General features: G+C 30.5%; 1 protein-coding gene across 2 annotated transcripts; it reads left to right on the plus strand.

Annotated features, from left to right (window-relative positions):
• The first annotated feature begins 756 nt into the window (after positions 1–756).
• LOC148624240 (homeobox protein MSX-2-like) lies at positions 757–15822 on the plus strand. 2 transcript variants are annotated; one of them, XM_088571161.1, is made up of 4 exons: positions 764–814; positions 987–1269; positions 8544–8713; positions 15568–15822. In XM_088571161.1, the coding sequence occupies exons 2-4, from the start codon at positions 1125–1127 to the stop codon at positions 15757–15759; spliced, it is 507 nt and encodes a 168-aa protein (XP_088427287.1). In that variant the 5' UTR covers positions 764–814; positions 987–1124; the 3' UTR covers positions 15760–15822. The 2 variants fall into 2 exon arrangements, with proteins under 2 accessions (XP_088427286.1, XP_088427287.1); XM_088571160.1 differs by having other exon boundaries at positions 757–1269.
• Positions 15823–16414: the final 592 nt, after the last annotated feature.

The following is a 16414-nucleotide window of genomic DNA, read 5'->3' on the forward strand; positions in this document are numbered from 1 at the left end:
AGTATGAATGAACGCATAACAGTTCATCTATTTAAAATTCTTAAGCATTCAGAGACACAATAAGACCTTCCATATGAGGCAAATTTCCACCGTTTTGTATATGCTTTCTCTACTTTGTGTAAAGACTTACAGTAATTTTTAGACCAATAAAGCATACAAAATCATTAATTATACATTTTAGTCAGTATAAAAAATTGTCAATTTTATTTTCATATATGTTGGTCCGCATTTAAATTTTTCATTCCTTCTTTTAAAAAAATTATTTTCATGTTTGATATGGATAAATCTCATTAAATAGCTTATCTTGTAACACTTTATTATTAAATGATGTTAGCGTTTTTAAGATTGGATAAATATGATTTATGAGATTTGAATTCAGACAAAACTAGATTTTATTATTGATATCACTTAAACATAAACTTTATTATAACATCATGAAAGTCGTCGTTGCATTTTGTTTTTAGTTGTATTAATGTACGAATTACATAAAAGAGAAACTTGATATTTTATAAACCAATTAAATATTTAGCACACATGGTTAAACAATGAAGAAAATTACTGGATGGATGTTATACACGGAAAACACAATATTCTGTCTCAGGTGCTTTTGTGGGTTTCATTAAAGAAATTCGACGCATCAGAAAATTAGATTGCTTGAGGGTATCTCGGGTATAACGCATGCGTAGGAAATCGGGGTGTTCGCATCTAGTGAATAAAACTGATTAAGGTCCGCCCAAATTTGCCAGATAATTTCCACATTCCTATTTAATCTCAACCTACCATTCCAACATGACATTAGTCGCTAATTTTACAGGTGATTTATGTGTATAAGAAATTTCTCAAAAGAAAACTTATTATCAATAATTGTAATTGTAAAAATGGACATGTTTGCTTCTTTTTACGCTGGTAGCTACGCAGTATATAATCGAATGAATTCACAACGAAGACAAGAACTTTATCCTAATGTTGGTTATTATTCACCACAGATACCACAACTTATACCGCTGCAAACCGTTAGCAACTCTCAAATATCAACCAATTCTTCACATGAACAGAATGACAACAAACAAAAGAAGACTTCAAAAGTAAAACAGGACGAACCATCAGCTACAAGTAATGACAGAATGAAGTTTTCTATTGACAGCATCTTGAATGAACCAAGTACATCAAGTAAATCAAAATTCAACGAAGACTCTGATGAAAGTGAAGACGAAGACGATAAATTACCTTGGTTACAGTGTACAAGGTACAAACCTCCAAAGTTACCAAGTAAGTGATAACTATTTATAACATGTATCAGACATTAGAGTGTAAATGATGAAATGAAGAAGTATAATGGAAATAAGCAAGAATAATATGCATAAAATATATAGAGTTCTAGAAGTGTGGTTTTGACATAACCAACAACAATATGTATACAATATATAGAGTTCTAGAAGTGTGGTTTTGACATAACCAACAACAATATGTATACAATATATAGAGTTCTGGTAGTGTGGTTTTGACATAACCAACAACAATATGTATACAATATATAGAGTTCTGGTAGTGTGGTTTTTAACTAAGCCTACAAAATTATGTATAAAATATATAGAATTCTAATAGTATGGTTTTTAACTTAACCAAAAATATAATGTGTATAAAATATAAAGATTTCTAGTAGTGTTGTTTTTAACGTAACAACATTTTCATATATGTAATAATGTATCTCATACCTTTCAATGAACTCTCTCAACAAACAGTTTATCAAAAAAATATCAGAACGAACCATTTCATATTTATGATGACAATAAATCGTTCCTTAAAGATGAACTCGTAATTCATTGACACTTTCTCAGATCGGTGAATGCTATTGTTTGAAGCCTTTTATGTGATTTTGTAGGTATAGTAAGGCTTTGCGGAAATGACATGCATACTGTATAAAAGGTAATAATAAAATCACCGAGCTGATAGCCTCTATATGCAATAAGTCCAACTTACAAAAAAAAAAAAAAAAAACTACCAACCTCCTCCTCAGAATCAAATTGTTGTACCCATAGCGCTTGAAATAATATTATTTTATGTATTTAGACTATGCAAACCTTTGAAAACCAGAATAGTGATAAATGGAATCACTCTGTTTTCGTTCAAGAAAAGTAACTTTTTCTACTTTTTGTTATAGTGTTATTTTAAAATAAGAATGATAAAAACCATGAATTAGTCATTTTAATTGGCCATTTTCTGAGTGTAGTGACGTTTTTTCAGGGTCTTAACCGAATACAATGTAGGGTTTTGAGACTTTTCTTATTTTTCTTATCACCCATACAAACTTACAAGTCGTATCTACGATTCAAGTACACGATGTTTTAATTCTGACCGATTTTCAATATTGTAATGGAATCCTTGTTATAAGAAATACATAAAATAACGATAATGCGTAGTAATATTTCGTATTTTAAGGCAGGTTATTTTCAACTTTCAAAACAAAAGCATGAAAAAATACATTTTTCCCATATGGTTCATATGTAAATCATTTTCTGTACATTCTCTGTGTCAAGAATTGCTGTTCTTTCCGAGCCTCATCCATATAATATCACTATACCATAACAAAACAAATTAATAACTAAAAATGTTTTTTCTACAAATAAATCAAATTACCCAAAATATACAATCAACAGGACATTTGGATTTTCACAAGTCCAAATTACGAACAATGTTGTTTCTGACGTACTTTGTAAACATTATAGGTGATATCAAAGTAGAAAAAAAAGACATATATTTCCGAAGTTTTTTAATATGATAATATACACCTATATGTTAGCATATGAACTATATACAACAGTATCATAAGCAAACCGATAAAAGATGACATATTTGTAGTATAAATGCTACGTATTACTACATCTTAAATACAATGCAGATTTTGAAAACGATCTTTCCGTAATGTATCAAACTATTTGTTATGAATATGCAACTTTTGATTTCATATTGAATGCATAAAAGTTAGTGTCATACTTCTGCACTTCTGCATTATTTTTAATTCAAAATACGTTAATATACTGCAATTTCCTTGTGATGATCAAAGTAAAATAATCTTTATAACTTAATCATATTTCAAAATATAAGATGATGAAGTTGATAAATTTTTCGATCTATACATCATTCCCCGTTTTTATTAAGATATGTAAATTGATAGCTGTAATTTTATAACAAGTGCATTAGCTTATCAATAAAATTTCATAACTTAGAAATAAATCTGCCGACAAACTTTATTAAATCATCTTCAATTTGTTGTCTGATTTAAAATCTCTTTCCACATCGTCGATTGAGAAAAAAAGCATACTACACAAAAATGGCCGATTGAAGAACACAAACAAAAGTCATTATTTAGGTAAATCTGAAACGGTTTTTTTTAAATTTGTTATCATGGTACGTCATTTCTTAGCTGTCACTTAAAACTAAGTCTTTATTACTAATAAAAGATGAAATCATCATCATCATCCCGAACAACAAACTTGTTTATAATATCAACAGCTTGAACATAAAAAGCGAAACTCAAGATATGCATTAAAATGAAAACACAAAACAAAAATAGAAACAAAACATAAACAAAACAGAACAAAACACCCTCCAAAAAAAACAACAACAAACAAACTGTGACAAAAACATAAAAAAGCAACAAGTAAACACAACAACATACAACCAAAATAATAAAAAAAAAGATATTTCTTATATAACATAATACATATCTCTGCAAGTGTAAAAAGTGTAAAATGTTTATTGTGTTCACTGTTTCTCTGCTTACATTGATTTGAAAGCTTCGGACATGAAGTATTGGTATTATAGGGCTACAGATTGTTTTGATAAATTTGCCCGTATTATGTCAGGGAACAGCCTTGGTCGAGGATAGATGTATTATAAACTGGCACACGTGGCCTATCAGCCCAAATACACGGCTTTTCAGAGCCCAATACGACTTGTCCAAGGATATTATACGGGGCCAATTTGATAAATATACAGTATGACATCAATATTGATGTATAATTAAAATTACAAATACAAGTGAGTACAATTTAAATTTATAGAAGACACCGTAAGCGAAAAAAAAACTATATTGAACATGGACGTATCGGTCTTGTTTTCCATATTGAGCTTGTAGGTCCATATTTGTCCAGTTATTGAAAATTATTGGCCTGTTCTTTACTATTGAAATAGCAATCATTTGCATATTCTACACAACTGGTTAATGATTAAACTTATCTGAAATACTAAAATATTATTTTTGTAATCAAATGATATAATATTGGGTAGACTATAACTTATCGAAAAGCACTTGTCGATACTTTCCCCTTGATACCATAAAAATACAAAATTAGCTTATATCATATATTTAGATTAAAATATAACTTTTTCGTATATCCATTATTAGTGTTTGTTCAAACCCTATATCATCTACCCTATATCACACCTCTAGACTTACATCGCATACCCTATATCACACCCCTAGACCTATATCGGATAACCTATATCGCACCCTTTCACAGACTATACTAGAAGTATGGTTAAAGTATATGATATCATGAACATGACATGTTTAAATCTGTATCACGTGCTATGTCAACCCTCGACCTATATCACCCTGCGTGCCGGTAACCCTTGTGGTGATATAGAAGTCTCAGGTTGATACAGCATGCGATACAGATTTTGAGACATAATATTCAGGATATATATATCTAATTAATTTACATGCGTAAACCTTAAGAATGGTAATAAGCATAAAAAGACTAAATAAGAGAATTGAGACAGGAAAATTATTTAAGCTAGTTCTATGTATTTTTACATGAATTATTTAATCTATTTTACATTAAAAAGAATACATTGTCCAATACGATCCTCCTTATATATTGTATAGTTACCTAAAAGATATATATATTAACTGTATGGTTATTTATCAACCAGTTGTGTAAAATAGGTTTACATACTAATAGAAAAGAGCCGACAAAGTCATTCACCGAAAAAATGTTCAATACGGGAAAACAGGACCAATATGGAACTCGAAGCTCCTAGGAGACTGAATCTCTTATTTTCTTTCAAGCTGATTGAATTTTAAAAGTTGATTTTCTGTAATATCTATTCCCAGTCTGAATTTTGAGTATAGATAATCATAAAAATCCATTTGTTTTTACTGGAGTTATCTTATGAAATGCTTGCTTTTGATCCAAATTCTTGCCTCCAATTTCAAAACTTAGTAGGACAAGCCTGAAAAAATAATGCCAACTCATTTTGTCATTTAAAATTCTATACAGATCAACCAATAATATACAAGTTATCTCACAACCAGAAACGAAAGTCATACATAATAAAACCTATTTATCGGTTTATAACAGCTGTTTGATTTGTATGATTTATAGATAGAAAACACGGCCATGTTAAAAATAAAATCCTACAGTTCTATACAATACTATAAGATACATATATATATACAATGTTTGATAAGAATACTGTTTCAGAGGAGAACATATTTGCTTCAGTTCGAATTTGTGTTACAAAAACTGCTGTTAGGTCCCTAGTGTCATTTTAAGTTACGACAGTCATGTTCGTAAAGAGGACGCTTACCCTACCGGTGCACCTGGTCCATGCTCCCAGTTTTTAGTGGAGTCCGAGTTGCTCATTTACTTTTGTTACTTTGTATGTATGCTTTTAGTTACTCTATGTTCTTTGTTGTTTATGTCTGTTTTCCATGTCTGGTCTTTGTCCCTGGATTACATTCTTTTGATTACCGCTATAACCTTGGTTCCCTTGATTACTCTTTCGTATAACGTATAAAAATTCGGCCGCACTATTCAGTAAGAAACATAATGATAATATGTTTCATAGTTTCTATGAAGAATATTTGTAGAGATGATAACACAAAAAATAGAAACAAAAAATAATAAATAAATTAACGTAAAAATAGTCGACAATTACAACACAGGTCATTAGTATCATACAAAAGAAAGGTCGCCATGTATAGATTTTATCTTGCTGTTTTGATGTTTATTGAAAAAAGAAAACTCAGGCACAATAAAACACAAAAAGAGTGATTTTACATACAGAAACCATAAACATGTAGTACATAACAAATTTACAATATACGTAATTTACAATGGTTTGTTAATACACATCACTTATTGTTTGTTTATGGAGCGAAATGAGTATAGACCTCAGTACATGGTAGATTAGTTGTATTAGAAAATAATCGAAAAGTGTCCTAATGCTGAACACTTTTACCTCGCCAGAATTTGCCTGAACCTAATATTTAAAAAACACACAAAAACTACCGTTTAACACCTACAGTCTATATTAGTAACAGTGGTCATGTTGCAAATAGATAAAAAAAAAATCAAACGACATCAGTTCTGGGCAGGATACCCTAAGGGCCACCAAAATTGGTTCCAATTGGTCGAGTACGATTCAAGTGAGATGGTTTTAAGAAAATGTTTTGAACATATTTTTATTACAAAATTAACAAATAGATAAGATAAAAGTAATACGGACTTACGTTACCTCTCCATAATGAACGTAACAAATACAACATACATACAACAAAAATGCATCAACAAATAAGGTGCACATTTTTTGTAAAAAAAAATATCTATTAATCAATCAATTAAAACTTTCACTTGCATATTTGGATAGAATCCTCTTGAATATGATTCCCTTAATTGGGCTGATATTCCATTTAGATTTGTGAAAAAAACGTTATTCTTAAAATTTTCCTAAAAAAATAATCAAGATGGAATAAGATACTAATTTTACATCAAGTTATTTCGCCTTTGTTTGAATATAAAAGGGAGTATTTAAGACAAAAAAAGATAAAACGTTTGACGTTTCTCTTGGAGTTATCTTATTATTAAATATAATCTATAATGAAATGTTTATGAGATTATAGATGCATATCTTGAGTTTGTTCACCCCTCAGTAATTTGTATCATTAGAGCAGTTGAAACTTAAAAAAAAAGGTTTTTATATATTACAAAATTCGATTATAACAGTATTCACTGTTAAAAGGGCTGGAATATGGGATTTCTTTCTTACAAACGATTAGTTCAGATTAAACCTTAAAATACACTGAAGGTATTAGGCAGAGGCAAAGGCAATGTAAGTCCATTCCCGGTTGCAACGGTTACAAACCATATTTTGAAATAGTTTTTTTCTAGTAGTCTTTCATTTTATACCAACAACAGGAAGTAAAATATAATGTGAATTTTTTTTTTCAAACGCTCAACACACTCGTTCAGGAGCTGTGACTATACCTAACATGAACTTCTTTGTCTTAGTGGGTAAAATCGCTAATAAGTTGAACTATCATGTGATTGCTTTATCTTGTGCTCTTTAATTCTAGATCAAAATATGAAAGTTTTGCCTTTCAATTTAAATTGTTCTCCGGAGGGATAACTTTGAAACTAAATCTGAAATTATTTAAGCAAAAGATTTTGTCCTACAGCGTCCAATAGAAATTGTAAAAGTAAATTAATGTTGTAATATGATAATATCAACTGTTCGCATAACTTTATTTATTTCGATTTCCAAAGAATGCCAAGCATATTAAATCCATTTATCTAAGAAAAATATTAATAATATCAATATTGTAATCTGAATTCTAAAGAATATTAATTCAATATGGATAATAAAAGACAATGCAAATAATAAAAAACGGAAACAAAGTTATCACCGTTCATGTTTTATATCAATACTGTAAATGAAAAATTTGCTTTTCATTGCATCCAACTCAATAAGACGTCCAAACTACCAAGCCGTCAACTTGCTACAATTGAAAATAGATTAGGTTGTGTCGTTTGTCCTAACACACAACAGCATCATTCATTGTATCATAAACACACTATAAAAGAATAATTTGTTAATACCATGTCCGTCTCGAGCGGTAAGATATAATGACAAAGTATTTTTGTGTGTTAGTTTTTAACACTTTTAAATCGCTCCTCAAATCTGGCAGATGGACTATCTCAATGATGAGTTAAAAGTCTTGTGTGTCGTTTTTCCGTTAAGTTATAATTATTAAATAGTAAAAACCACATTGGTCTTGACAAATAACAGACCCGCACAAACGATTTTGTGTTGTCCACTATTGTAACGACCATTATCTTCCGGTCGTTCATCTAGTTAGCCTCTTAAACACTCGGTGTGCGGTTAGTTGCAGTCCGTCGTCACGCTGCGATACAAATAACACAATCGGTGAGAAAATTTTATGGTAAAACAAAGTTAACAGATGATTGTTTAATGTATAATTTTGGCCACAAAGTGATGAGTATGAAAGACATTTATGACAGAATGGGTTTCTTGCAAAGTTCATTCTGCCATAAAAATCAAATGTACAATTTCATCTTTATTGAGAAGAATAAGGTAATAAAGTTTTTCTGTTTGGGTTTTTTTTTCCTTTGCTACATACAGATAACGCATAGTAGACCACTACTTAAGACTTATCAACACTACTGATGTCGGGGTATATGTATATTTTTGAAATTAAAACTGAAGTACGATGCATGTTTCATTTTCTCTTTTAGGAAACAAAAGAAAAGATTGCGTAAAGAAAAGAAAACTGGGAAGAAATCCGAGAGTGCCATTTACTCAACATCAAGTAGCAGCCCTGGAACAGAAATTTAGAAGAACACAGTACCTTAGTAGTATGGATGTGGCAGAATTATCTACTTTATTAAATCTTACAGAGACCAGGGTTTGTATATCAATTCCATTACATTTTGCTTTTAAGTGTTTATATATAAATTGAAAGTATATATTTCATTTAGTTCCCTTAAAGACCTTGATTCATTTTTAGAAATTTTCTTAGTAATCTATTAAATGTTTGATAATTAATTTTACCTACTTGATCGATTTTACTTACTTGATCGATTTTCCAAACATGTAAAGTAAGACCAAATTTATCATAATATTAGTGAAAAATTAAAAAAAAAACCGATAACATTCATTAGACATTTTTTGTAAAACAACTAAAAAAAAAACACATTTTTAATCAAATCAAATATGAATAAAATTCACAGTTTTAATTTTCATGTATGCGAAGATAATTTACAGAGTACAAACATAATGTTTATTTTTTATTTATCTTATTTGATCTATACACTGGATTCGATCTTTCCGTTAATTTATAACAAACGCCTTTTCTCGTTTGGGAACCGAATCAAATCAAAGGCCAAAAGAGTAGGAAATTAAGTTTTCTGGAGCACTAAAACTATAATATCTGTCCATTATAGTTTTATGACTTATAATTAGATTCTCTTGTAGAATTAGAAAGCAACTAATAAAGTTCTCATCATGGTATATACTTTAATATCTCTGTCTTAATATAACCACTGGTTTTATTACTTTTAAACTGTAATATCAAAGAAAAAAGACAATTTTATAGGAAAATTCAAGAATTCGTAAAGTAATTTTACCGTATGTCTTGAATTAAAAGGTGCATTAATAAGACTAAGGCTAATTTGATGAGGTTTCTCTAGACTTCATTGTTATAAAATTAATTGCCATTATTTTATATTACAAATATCAGGTAGCATGTTATTAAGGAACGTCGTGCTAGATTTTCATATTAACCAGGTACATGTTGTTTATCAGTCATCTAGATTTACTCGTTCTTCTGGTAACAAAGTATCCCCTTATATACCGCTACACCATTAGTAATAAAATGTCTGATGAAATTTATTTCTGAAAAATAGAACCAGATTTTCAATATCCTTTTTGTAAGCTTGGTTTCTTTGTTTCCATGTGATATATTTCATTGTGATTATCATGTTGCTTTAGTTTCTAGACAAGGGTAACAACAAAATTACCGAACACTAATCCGATCCATAATCAAGTCAAGTCCTGCATAAAACTGACAAAATAAATATTACATCACCGGAGTAGCTGGTACGCAATGGTCTTTACTTGGTACATGCATTTCAAACGAAAGATAAGATTCTAACTTAGTTCCCTGTTGAGCATAGGCTGTTAGATTCGTTCTCCATCACACTCTATATTAATATTCGCTCATATCCTCATTCCACGTTTGGGGTTTTCTGCAGGTGTGCCCTATCGATTGCCATGATTGTCTTCGTATCTGAAGTTCAGTAATTTCATGGCTTGTATGCACCAATAAATGTTCGTTTGCTATTTTTATTGGCAACAAAACTATATGCATATGTTGGTAAATACCTGGGTGTGTATCGTTGTAGTCCTGACGTTAGTTTCACATCCGTAGAACTGATTTAGCGTATGCATTTAATATTGGTATTCTGATCCTGGTGTTCTCGCTTAACGCCGCAATAGAAGAGAGTGTTTAGCACTGTTAAACCTAGATTTTATTCACCATTTCTCGACTCGACTTTTTATGAGCATCTCGGCGGTTGTTTCTAGAAAAGTAGAGGACGCTTGCCTTATGAGTGCACCCGATTCATGTTCCCAGTTTTTAGTCCTAGTTGCTGGTTTACTTTGTTTCTTTATAGGAATTATTTATGCTCTTTGTTGTGTGTGTCTGTTTACCTTGTCTGGTCTTTGTCCTTGGAGTGCGTTCTTTTGATTTTCGCCAGAATCTTGGTTCCCTTGATTACTCTTTTACATGAAACGACAAAATAACCGATATGAAAATATTTAGCAATGTTGTCTCTTTTGAAATCATATTTACTCAACATTGGAAAACAAATTGTTTTCGTAAGTTTCTGTATAAAGTACTCAATTAACATATAAAATCTAAATGTGCCACTTTATTATACATTGATAATGGGTATTATAATAATAATAATAAAATAAATAATTCTTGGGAAAATGTACTTGTTTTAGTAGTTCAAATGAAATTGGTCAAGAACACAATTTTTTAAATAGAAAATTGCAAAAATGTTCAGATAAATTCAATGTATCATTCAAACTTTTTCTAAAAATAAGTTATATCCTTAACCTGGAAAATTTTATCGAATGATACTCGTATCTACGGTATAGCATCTTCTATTGTTGTACGTAAATGTGTTTTTAAGTCATTCCACCTGTTCACCGCGTGAAAATAAAATTGTCGACTATAAAGTATTTTTCCTGAAGACCCCACCCCCATAAAAACCGTATTTAACGGGAGATTGATATTTTTAAGCTATTAAATTTATTACCCTTAACTTCCGAAGTTGGCATTTATTTCATTTGCATTTGTTTTTGGTCATAAATTAAGTAATTGGTCCATCTTCACATCTGATAAATGGTGCGTTAACAAGTCAGAATAGCGTTTTATCAACATTTCCAAGTCAAATTCCATCTATATGCTTGTTATATATAAGAATAGTGAATGAAAGAGTTTGATTATTGTAAACATTACGAGCACTGATTCCTTGAAAAAAAATACTGTTTTTTTTTGATTTTTTTTTTGGTTTTTTTTTTGTATTTTTTTTTTTTTTTTGTATTAATACATCGTTAGAACAGTTGTCTTTTGAAAATGATGAGAAGAAGCATGAGAGTGAATATTTATAGTCTTGATAACTTTAAATTCTCCTTAGAATAATAATGAGGTCTGAATTATTTTATAAATCACAGATTTAATAGAAAACTAAACACCTTATGCAATCCAATGAAGAACTGTTATAATTGATACATAACCTTCAACTATTTTTTTAAAGTTTGCATTTGTTTTTGTGATGCACATTAACCGATGGTACGTTTAAAAGCTAATAAACATCAGCATAGTTTAGTATCTGTTTTTCATCGTTTAAATCTATATCTTTTTCTATGGTAAAAGTAATGACAAAGTCGAAGAATTACTTCATATAATATAAAGGTGTATATAACTATTATTAGAGATTGAATTTAACTTTGAAATATTTTCCTATATCTCTCTATATAACATTCATCACATATGTATAAATGTATACCTCTAATTCCGAAATAAATCTATTCTTATCTAAAACAATGTTTCAAATATTTGGTATATTGAAACAGTAATCAAGAAAACCAAGGTTATAGCGGTAATCAAAAGAATGTAATCCAGGGACAAAGACCAGACATGGAAAACAGACATACACAACAAAGAGCATATAGGAACTAAAATCATACATACATTATAACAAAAGTAAATGAGCAACTCGGATTCCACTAAAAACCGGGAGCATGGACCAGGTGCACCGATAGGGTAAGCGTCCTCTGCTTTTCTAGAAATATCCGCCGAGTTGCTCATAAAAAATCAAGTCCGGGGTAGACAAACGAGGAAAGGAAAACTATGACCCGTTGAATAAATCAGTTTTCATGGCACAGATGGATACGCCATAACGATCCACGAGTTCATGATGACGACCATAAAACTTCTGTATTGATGACTTCAATCTTGTAGCAACATAACCATGTTCCAAAAGCCTATTTGTTCTAGCGCGATACAAAAAGTCTGCGTATTTTCGGCGAGCTCTGGCATAACATATGAGTTGTGATATGAACACTCATACGAAGGTGCTGAAGGGATGTTGCCACAGATGAAAGGAAAGTTGACAATGCTGAATGAAAAGTCATCACGTTTGTCGTAAAGTTTGGTCAATAGTTTTCCTTTACCATCGATTTCTAATTGTAGGTCAAGATATGAGGCTGAGTTCACAGTGTCTGTAGTATCATTTATCTCAAGGTCTTTGGGGGTAGATGCGATGTATCAAATCCCCGAAATTGGGATACAATGTTTCAAATTATTTAGGTACACTGCAATTTGTTCTATAGTGCAAGCTAGTGGTAAATATCAGATTATTTGTATCTCAATAAAATCAAAGTATGTCATACGATGGTGCAACTGATTATCACCAAAAATATGCCAAAATCTCTAATGTTTAATTTAATCCGGTATTTTATATTTAAAGAAAGTCATATCTTGCATTTCACATGGTATGAAGAGAGTATATGTTTTTTTTAATGACATTAAGATGCATACAGAAATCTTCATGTTAAAATTTAATATTCTATTGAAAGTATAACTAAAAAAGTCATTGATCTTGAATTCAGAAGAATCCCAAAACATTCCTTTTTCTATTTATCTTTATTCTCGTCTTTTAATTTCCCCATCTCTTTACTTTAAATGTGTTGAATTAAAGAACTTTTTTTCACCAATTCCGTATGATTTACTAGAAATAAATGCAGTATAATGATTTGTCACCTGCGGACACATTTATAGTTTTAGGAAGGATATAATTAGGGTAATGGTGTAAATAACGTATGATTACTGAGTGTCCGAACTGGAAGTAATGAGTGGTCCTGTTGTATATTACAATACACTAGTGATATGAAAGACACCTGAGTAGTGGTCACCGCACAGTAAATTAAACGAGTCATTGGCTAAGCAGCAGTGATATGTCTCGTCTAAACGTTTAATTATGGATTTTTGTTATTTTCACATTAAAGTCAGGTGCGACTCTCCTTGTTTATTAATATGATAAATCAAACTTGTTAATTTAATCATGGACAAATCAACACAGAACAGTATTGTATGACACTTTTGCGACGAATAAACCGATAATGACGTATTCTATTATGAGTGGGTCACTGAACAAATCAATAGTAGAATTTACTAATTGTTACTTTAAAATGTTGTTCATATTTATAGATAAATGCATTTACTAATTTAGAAAGTTGTTTATTCTTTATTCCACTTTTATCTTTATCACAACTTTATATATTAACATTATTAATTAAGACTCTACTTGGTAAAAGAAAAAAAAATAGAATTAACTGGTATTGGTCCATCAGGTCATGGTAACGACCGTAGAACTTTCTTGAATAAACTTCAATGTCCAAGTAGAAGTTGTATTTGCATTGAGCCGTCGTTATGGCAACCGTTTGAGGTAAATGGTTTGTTACCATCGGTACGTAGGAACTGTTGTAAACATGGTAAGTTATGAGAAAAACAAAGTCTCTCTTATTATAGAGTTTTACATAGTAAAAAAAATAAAGAAATCTCCTTTAATGAATACAGAAATACCAATCATATACAAGTCAGTGCATTTAACCGCTTGATAGAATTATAGCGAAAAAAATATTCAAATAATAAGATTCAATTTACCAAAAAAGAAAAAAAGTAACATAATTTGGGACACCATACATAATAGTGATATTGATCGGATTTTACACAAGATATTTGGTTTCACCAAATGGTGTAACTCATGAAAATCTTATTTAAATGATATTAGTAGAGAGTTTTGTTGAAACTATTGCGTCGATAAGAAGTCATGTAAGTGTTAAAAATAATTGACCAGAGCATGCGTGATAAACAGAAAAGCTTTTATGGTATTATTTCACCACAAATCCCTGGGCCACCAATGCACAATTTGATTTTGGATTCGTCGAAGACGTTCGTATCTTTAACACATACATTTTACAAATAAGTATTTATTTTTTTCATAAATATACACAATGTATCTGCCAAAAGAATCTAAGCCAACATGTGTATAATTCAATTTTATTTGCAATAGGTTTTCAAGTTGGTGGGTTCCCTATGAGCAAACCTCATTAAATATGCGTACATCTTTAGTCATCACTTTATAATCTTGAATCTAATATGAGGAATGCAGGGTCGAATCCAGAAACTTTGAAAAGGAGGGGTGCCAGCCAAGGTCACTCAGAAAAGGGGGTGCAAGGACGTTATTCGCCATTTTTGTCAACTTTACACATGAAAATGAAAGCTTTTCAAATATAAAAAAGGGATGCTAACCCTTTGCACCCTTTTGGGTGCGCCACGGGAATGAGTACCTTCGACCCAAGAGTTCAAGATCAGCTTAAAACTTGTATGATCAAGATCTGTGTTCCATTCGATAAATTTTAATACGTAACAAATTGTTTAAGGTATTTCATGAATTTGGTTATTAGATGACTGAAAATTTTGCTTTATTATGTTTTTTTATACAGTGACATCTTTATCCGTATCCTCTATACTTACATATCATAAATAATAAACAAAATTGAATGGGTGCATGGCTAACATGTCATAGCATGTTCCATTATATGAAAATACATATCCGTTTTTATTTAGCGTTCGAATTGCAAAAATTTCCCTTTCACTACTATAATTTGGTTTGGAAATTCTTTTTTTTTTCTTAAACACATATCACTTTTAAAAACATAAAGATTAGTAATTATTAATCTTGCTGTCTTACTCAAATCAATGCATCACGATCAAACATGTCTTGATCACAATCAGTCTATTTACTTTTTTAAATTTTGTAATAAAATATGTTTAAACTAAAGTTGCATGAAATTAAAAAGGCAACAAACGGTTTAAGGTTGTACTAGTCATTTCAATGGGAAAGCCATAGTGAACACACTAAAGAACGATATTATCAAAATTAAATAGTGAATTAATTTATGTACTAGGTTCTCCACATTATATCATACATTATGTTTAATTATCCACCAAATTTATACGCTATTTCAACTTTTAAGAGTTATTTAGCACTTTTCTCAATATTGTGCTATTCTAAACAAAACTGAAAAAGAGTACGAAACAGAGGAACGAGTTAAAACTTTTTTTCAACAAATACAAATAATAGTGACTACAATATAACAAAAAAATTTGCATTATTTCCTTAGGTTAAAATTTGGTTCCAAAACAGACGAGCACGAGAAAGAAGAGACCGCGAGGCGGCACAACGAGGACAAATAATTCAAAACAAACAATCCCCAGCGATATTTCCTGGCATGATGTGGCCTCTTACATCACAGATGAAACAGACGTCACATGAATCTTCGTTCCCTTACAATGCACCGATAAGTTCGCCGTGATTAACATTGATATTACTGTCTTTTTAATTGTTCATATTTATCAGTAAATCTTATTCATTGAAATTACTATTATAAAATAAAATGCCCGCGCTGTGTGGCGCGACTCGATACGCCTACATAGGTCAGACGCTGAACAGCATTAAAGCCTGATACACCTCGCAATTAGGATAACAATAAAATGTTTGACACAGTGTAGGTTTTTGACCTTGAGTGAAAATGGATAAACATAATGGATATATGGTTTTTTATCCAACTTATGTATACGCTTTAATTCAGCATATCAAAGAACCATATTAGTCAAATGTGTTTTTGACCTATTTTATCATGATGTAGACTTATTAAAAAATATGGTCCAATATCAACGATCTGAATACAAAGTAAGAATCAGCATATCAAAGTATCAAAGATATTTTTTATGTCACTCAAAGTTTAAATTTTGGTATCAAACTAAACCGACTTAAAAACAGGGCCAAACATTAATAATCAAAATCCACAGCTTGATTCAGTATATCTAAGACCCACAATTTTTGTTGATATCAAATGTCCATGGGCCAGATGAAGAAATTAACCCTCCACAACGAGGGATTTTTGCAGACCTATATAGGTTGATATATATGTTAATTAGAAACGTAAATCAGCTTGTTTGCCTAAACAT

This window comes from Perna viridis, chromosome 2 (genome assembly GCF_037379345.1).
Source record: "Perna viridis isolate PV_CMFRI_1.1 ecotype Kerala chromosome 2, ASM3737934v1, whole genome shotgun sequence".
Lineage (NCBI taxonomy): Eukaryota > Metazoa > Mollusca > Bivalvia > Mytilida > Mytilidae > Perna > Perna viridis.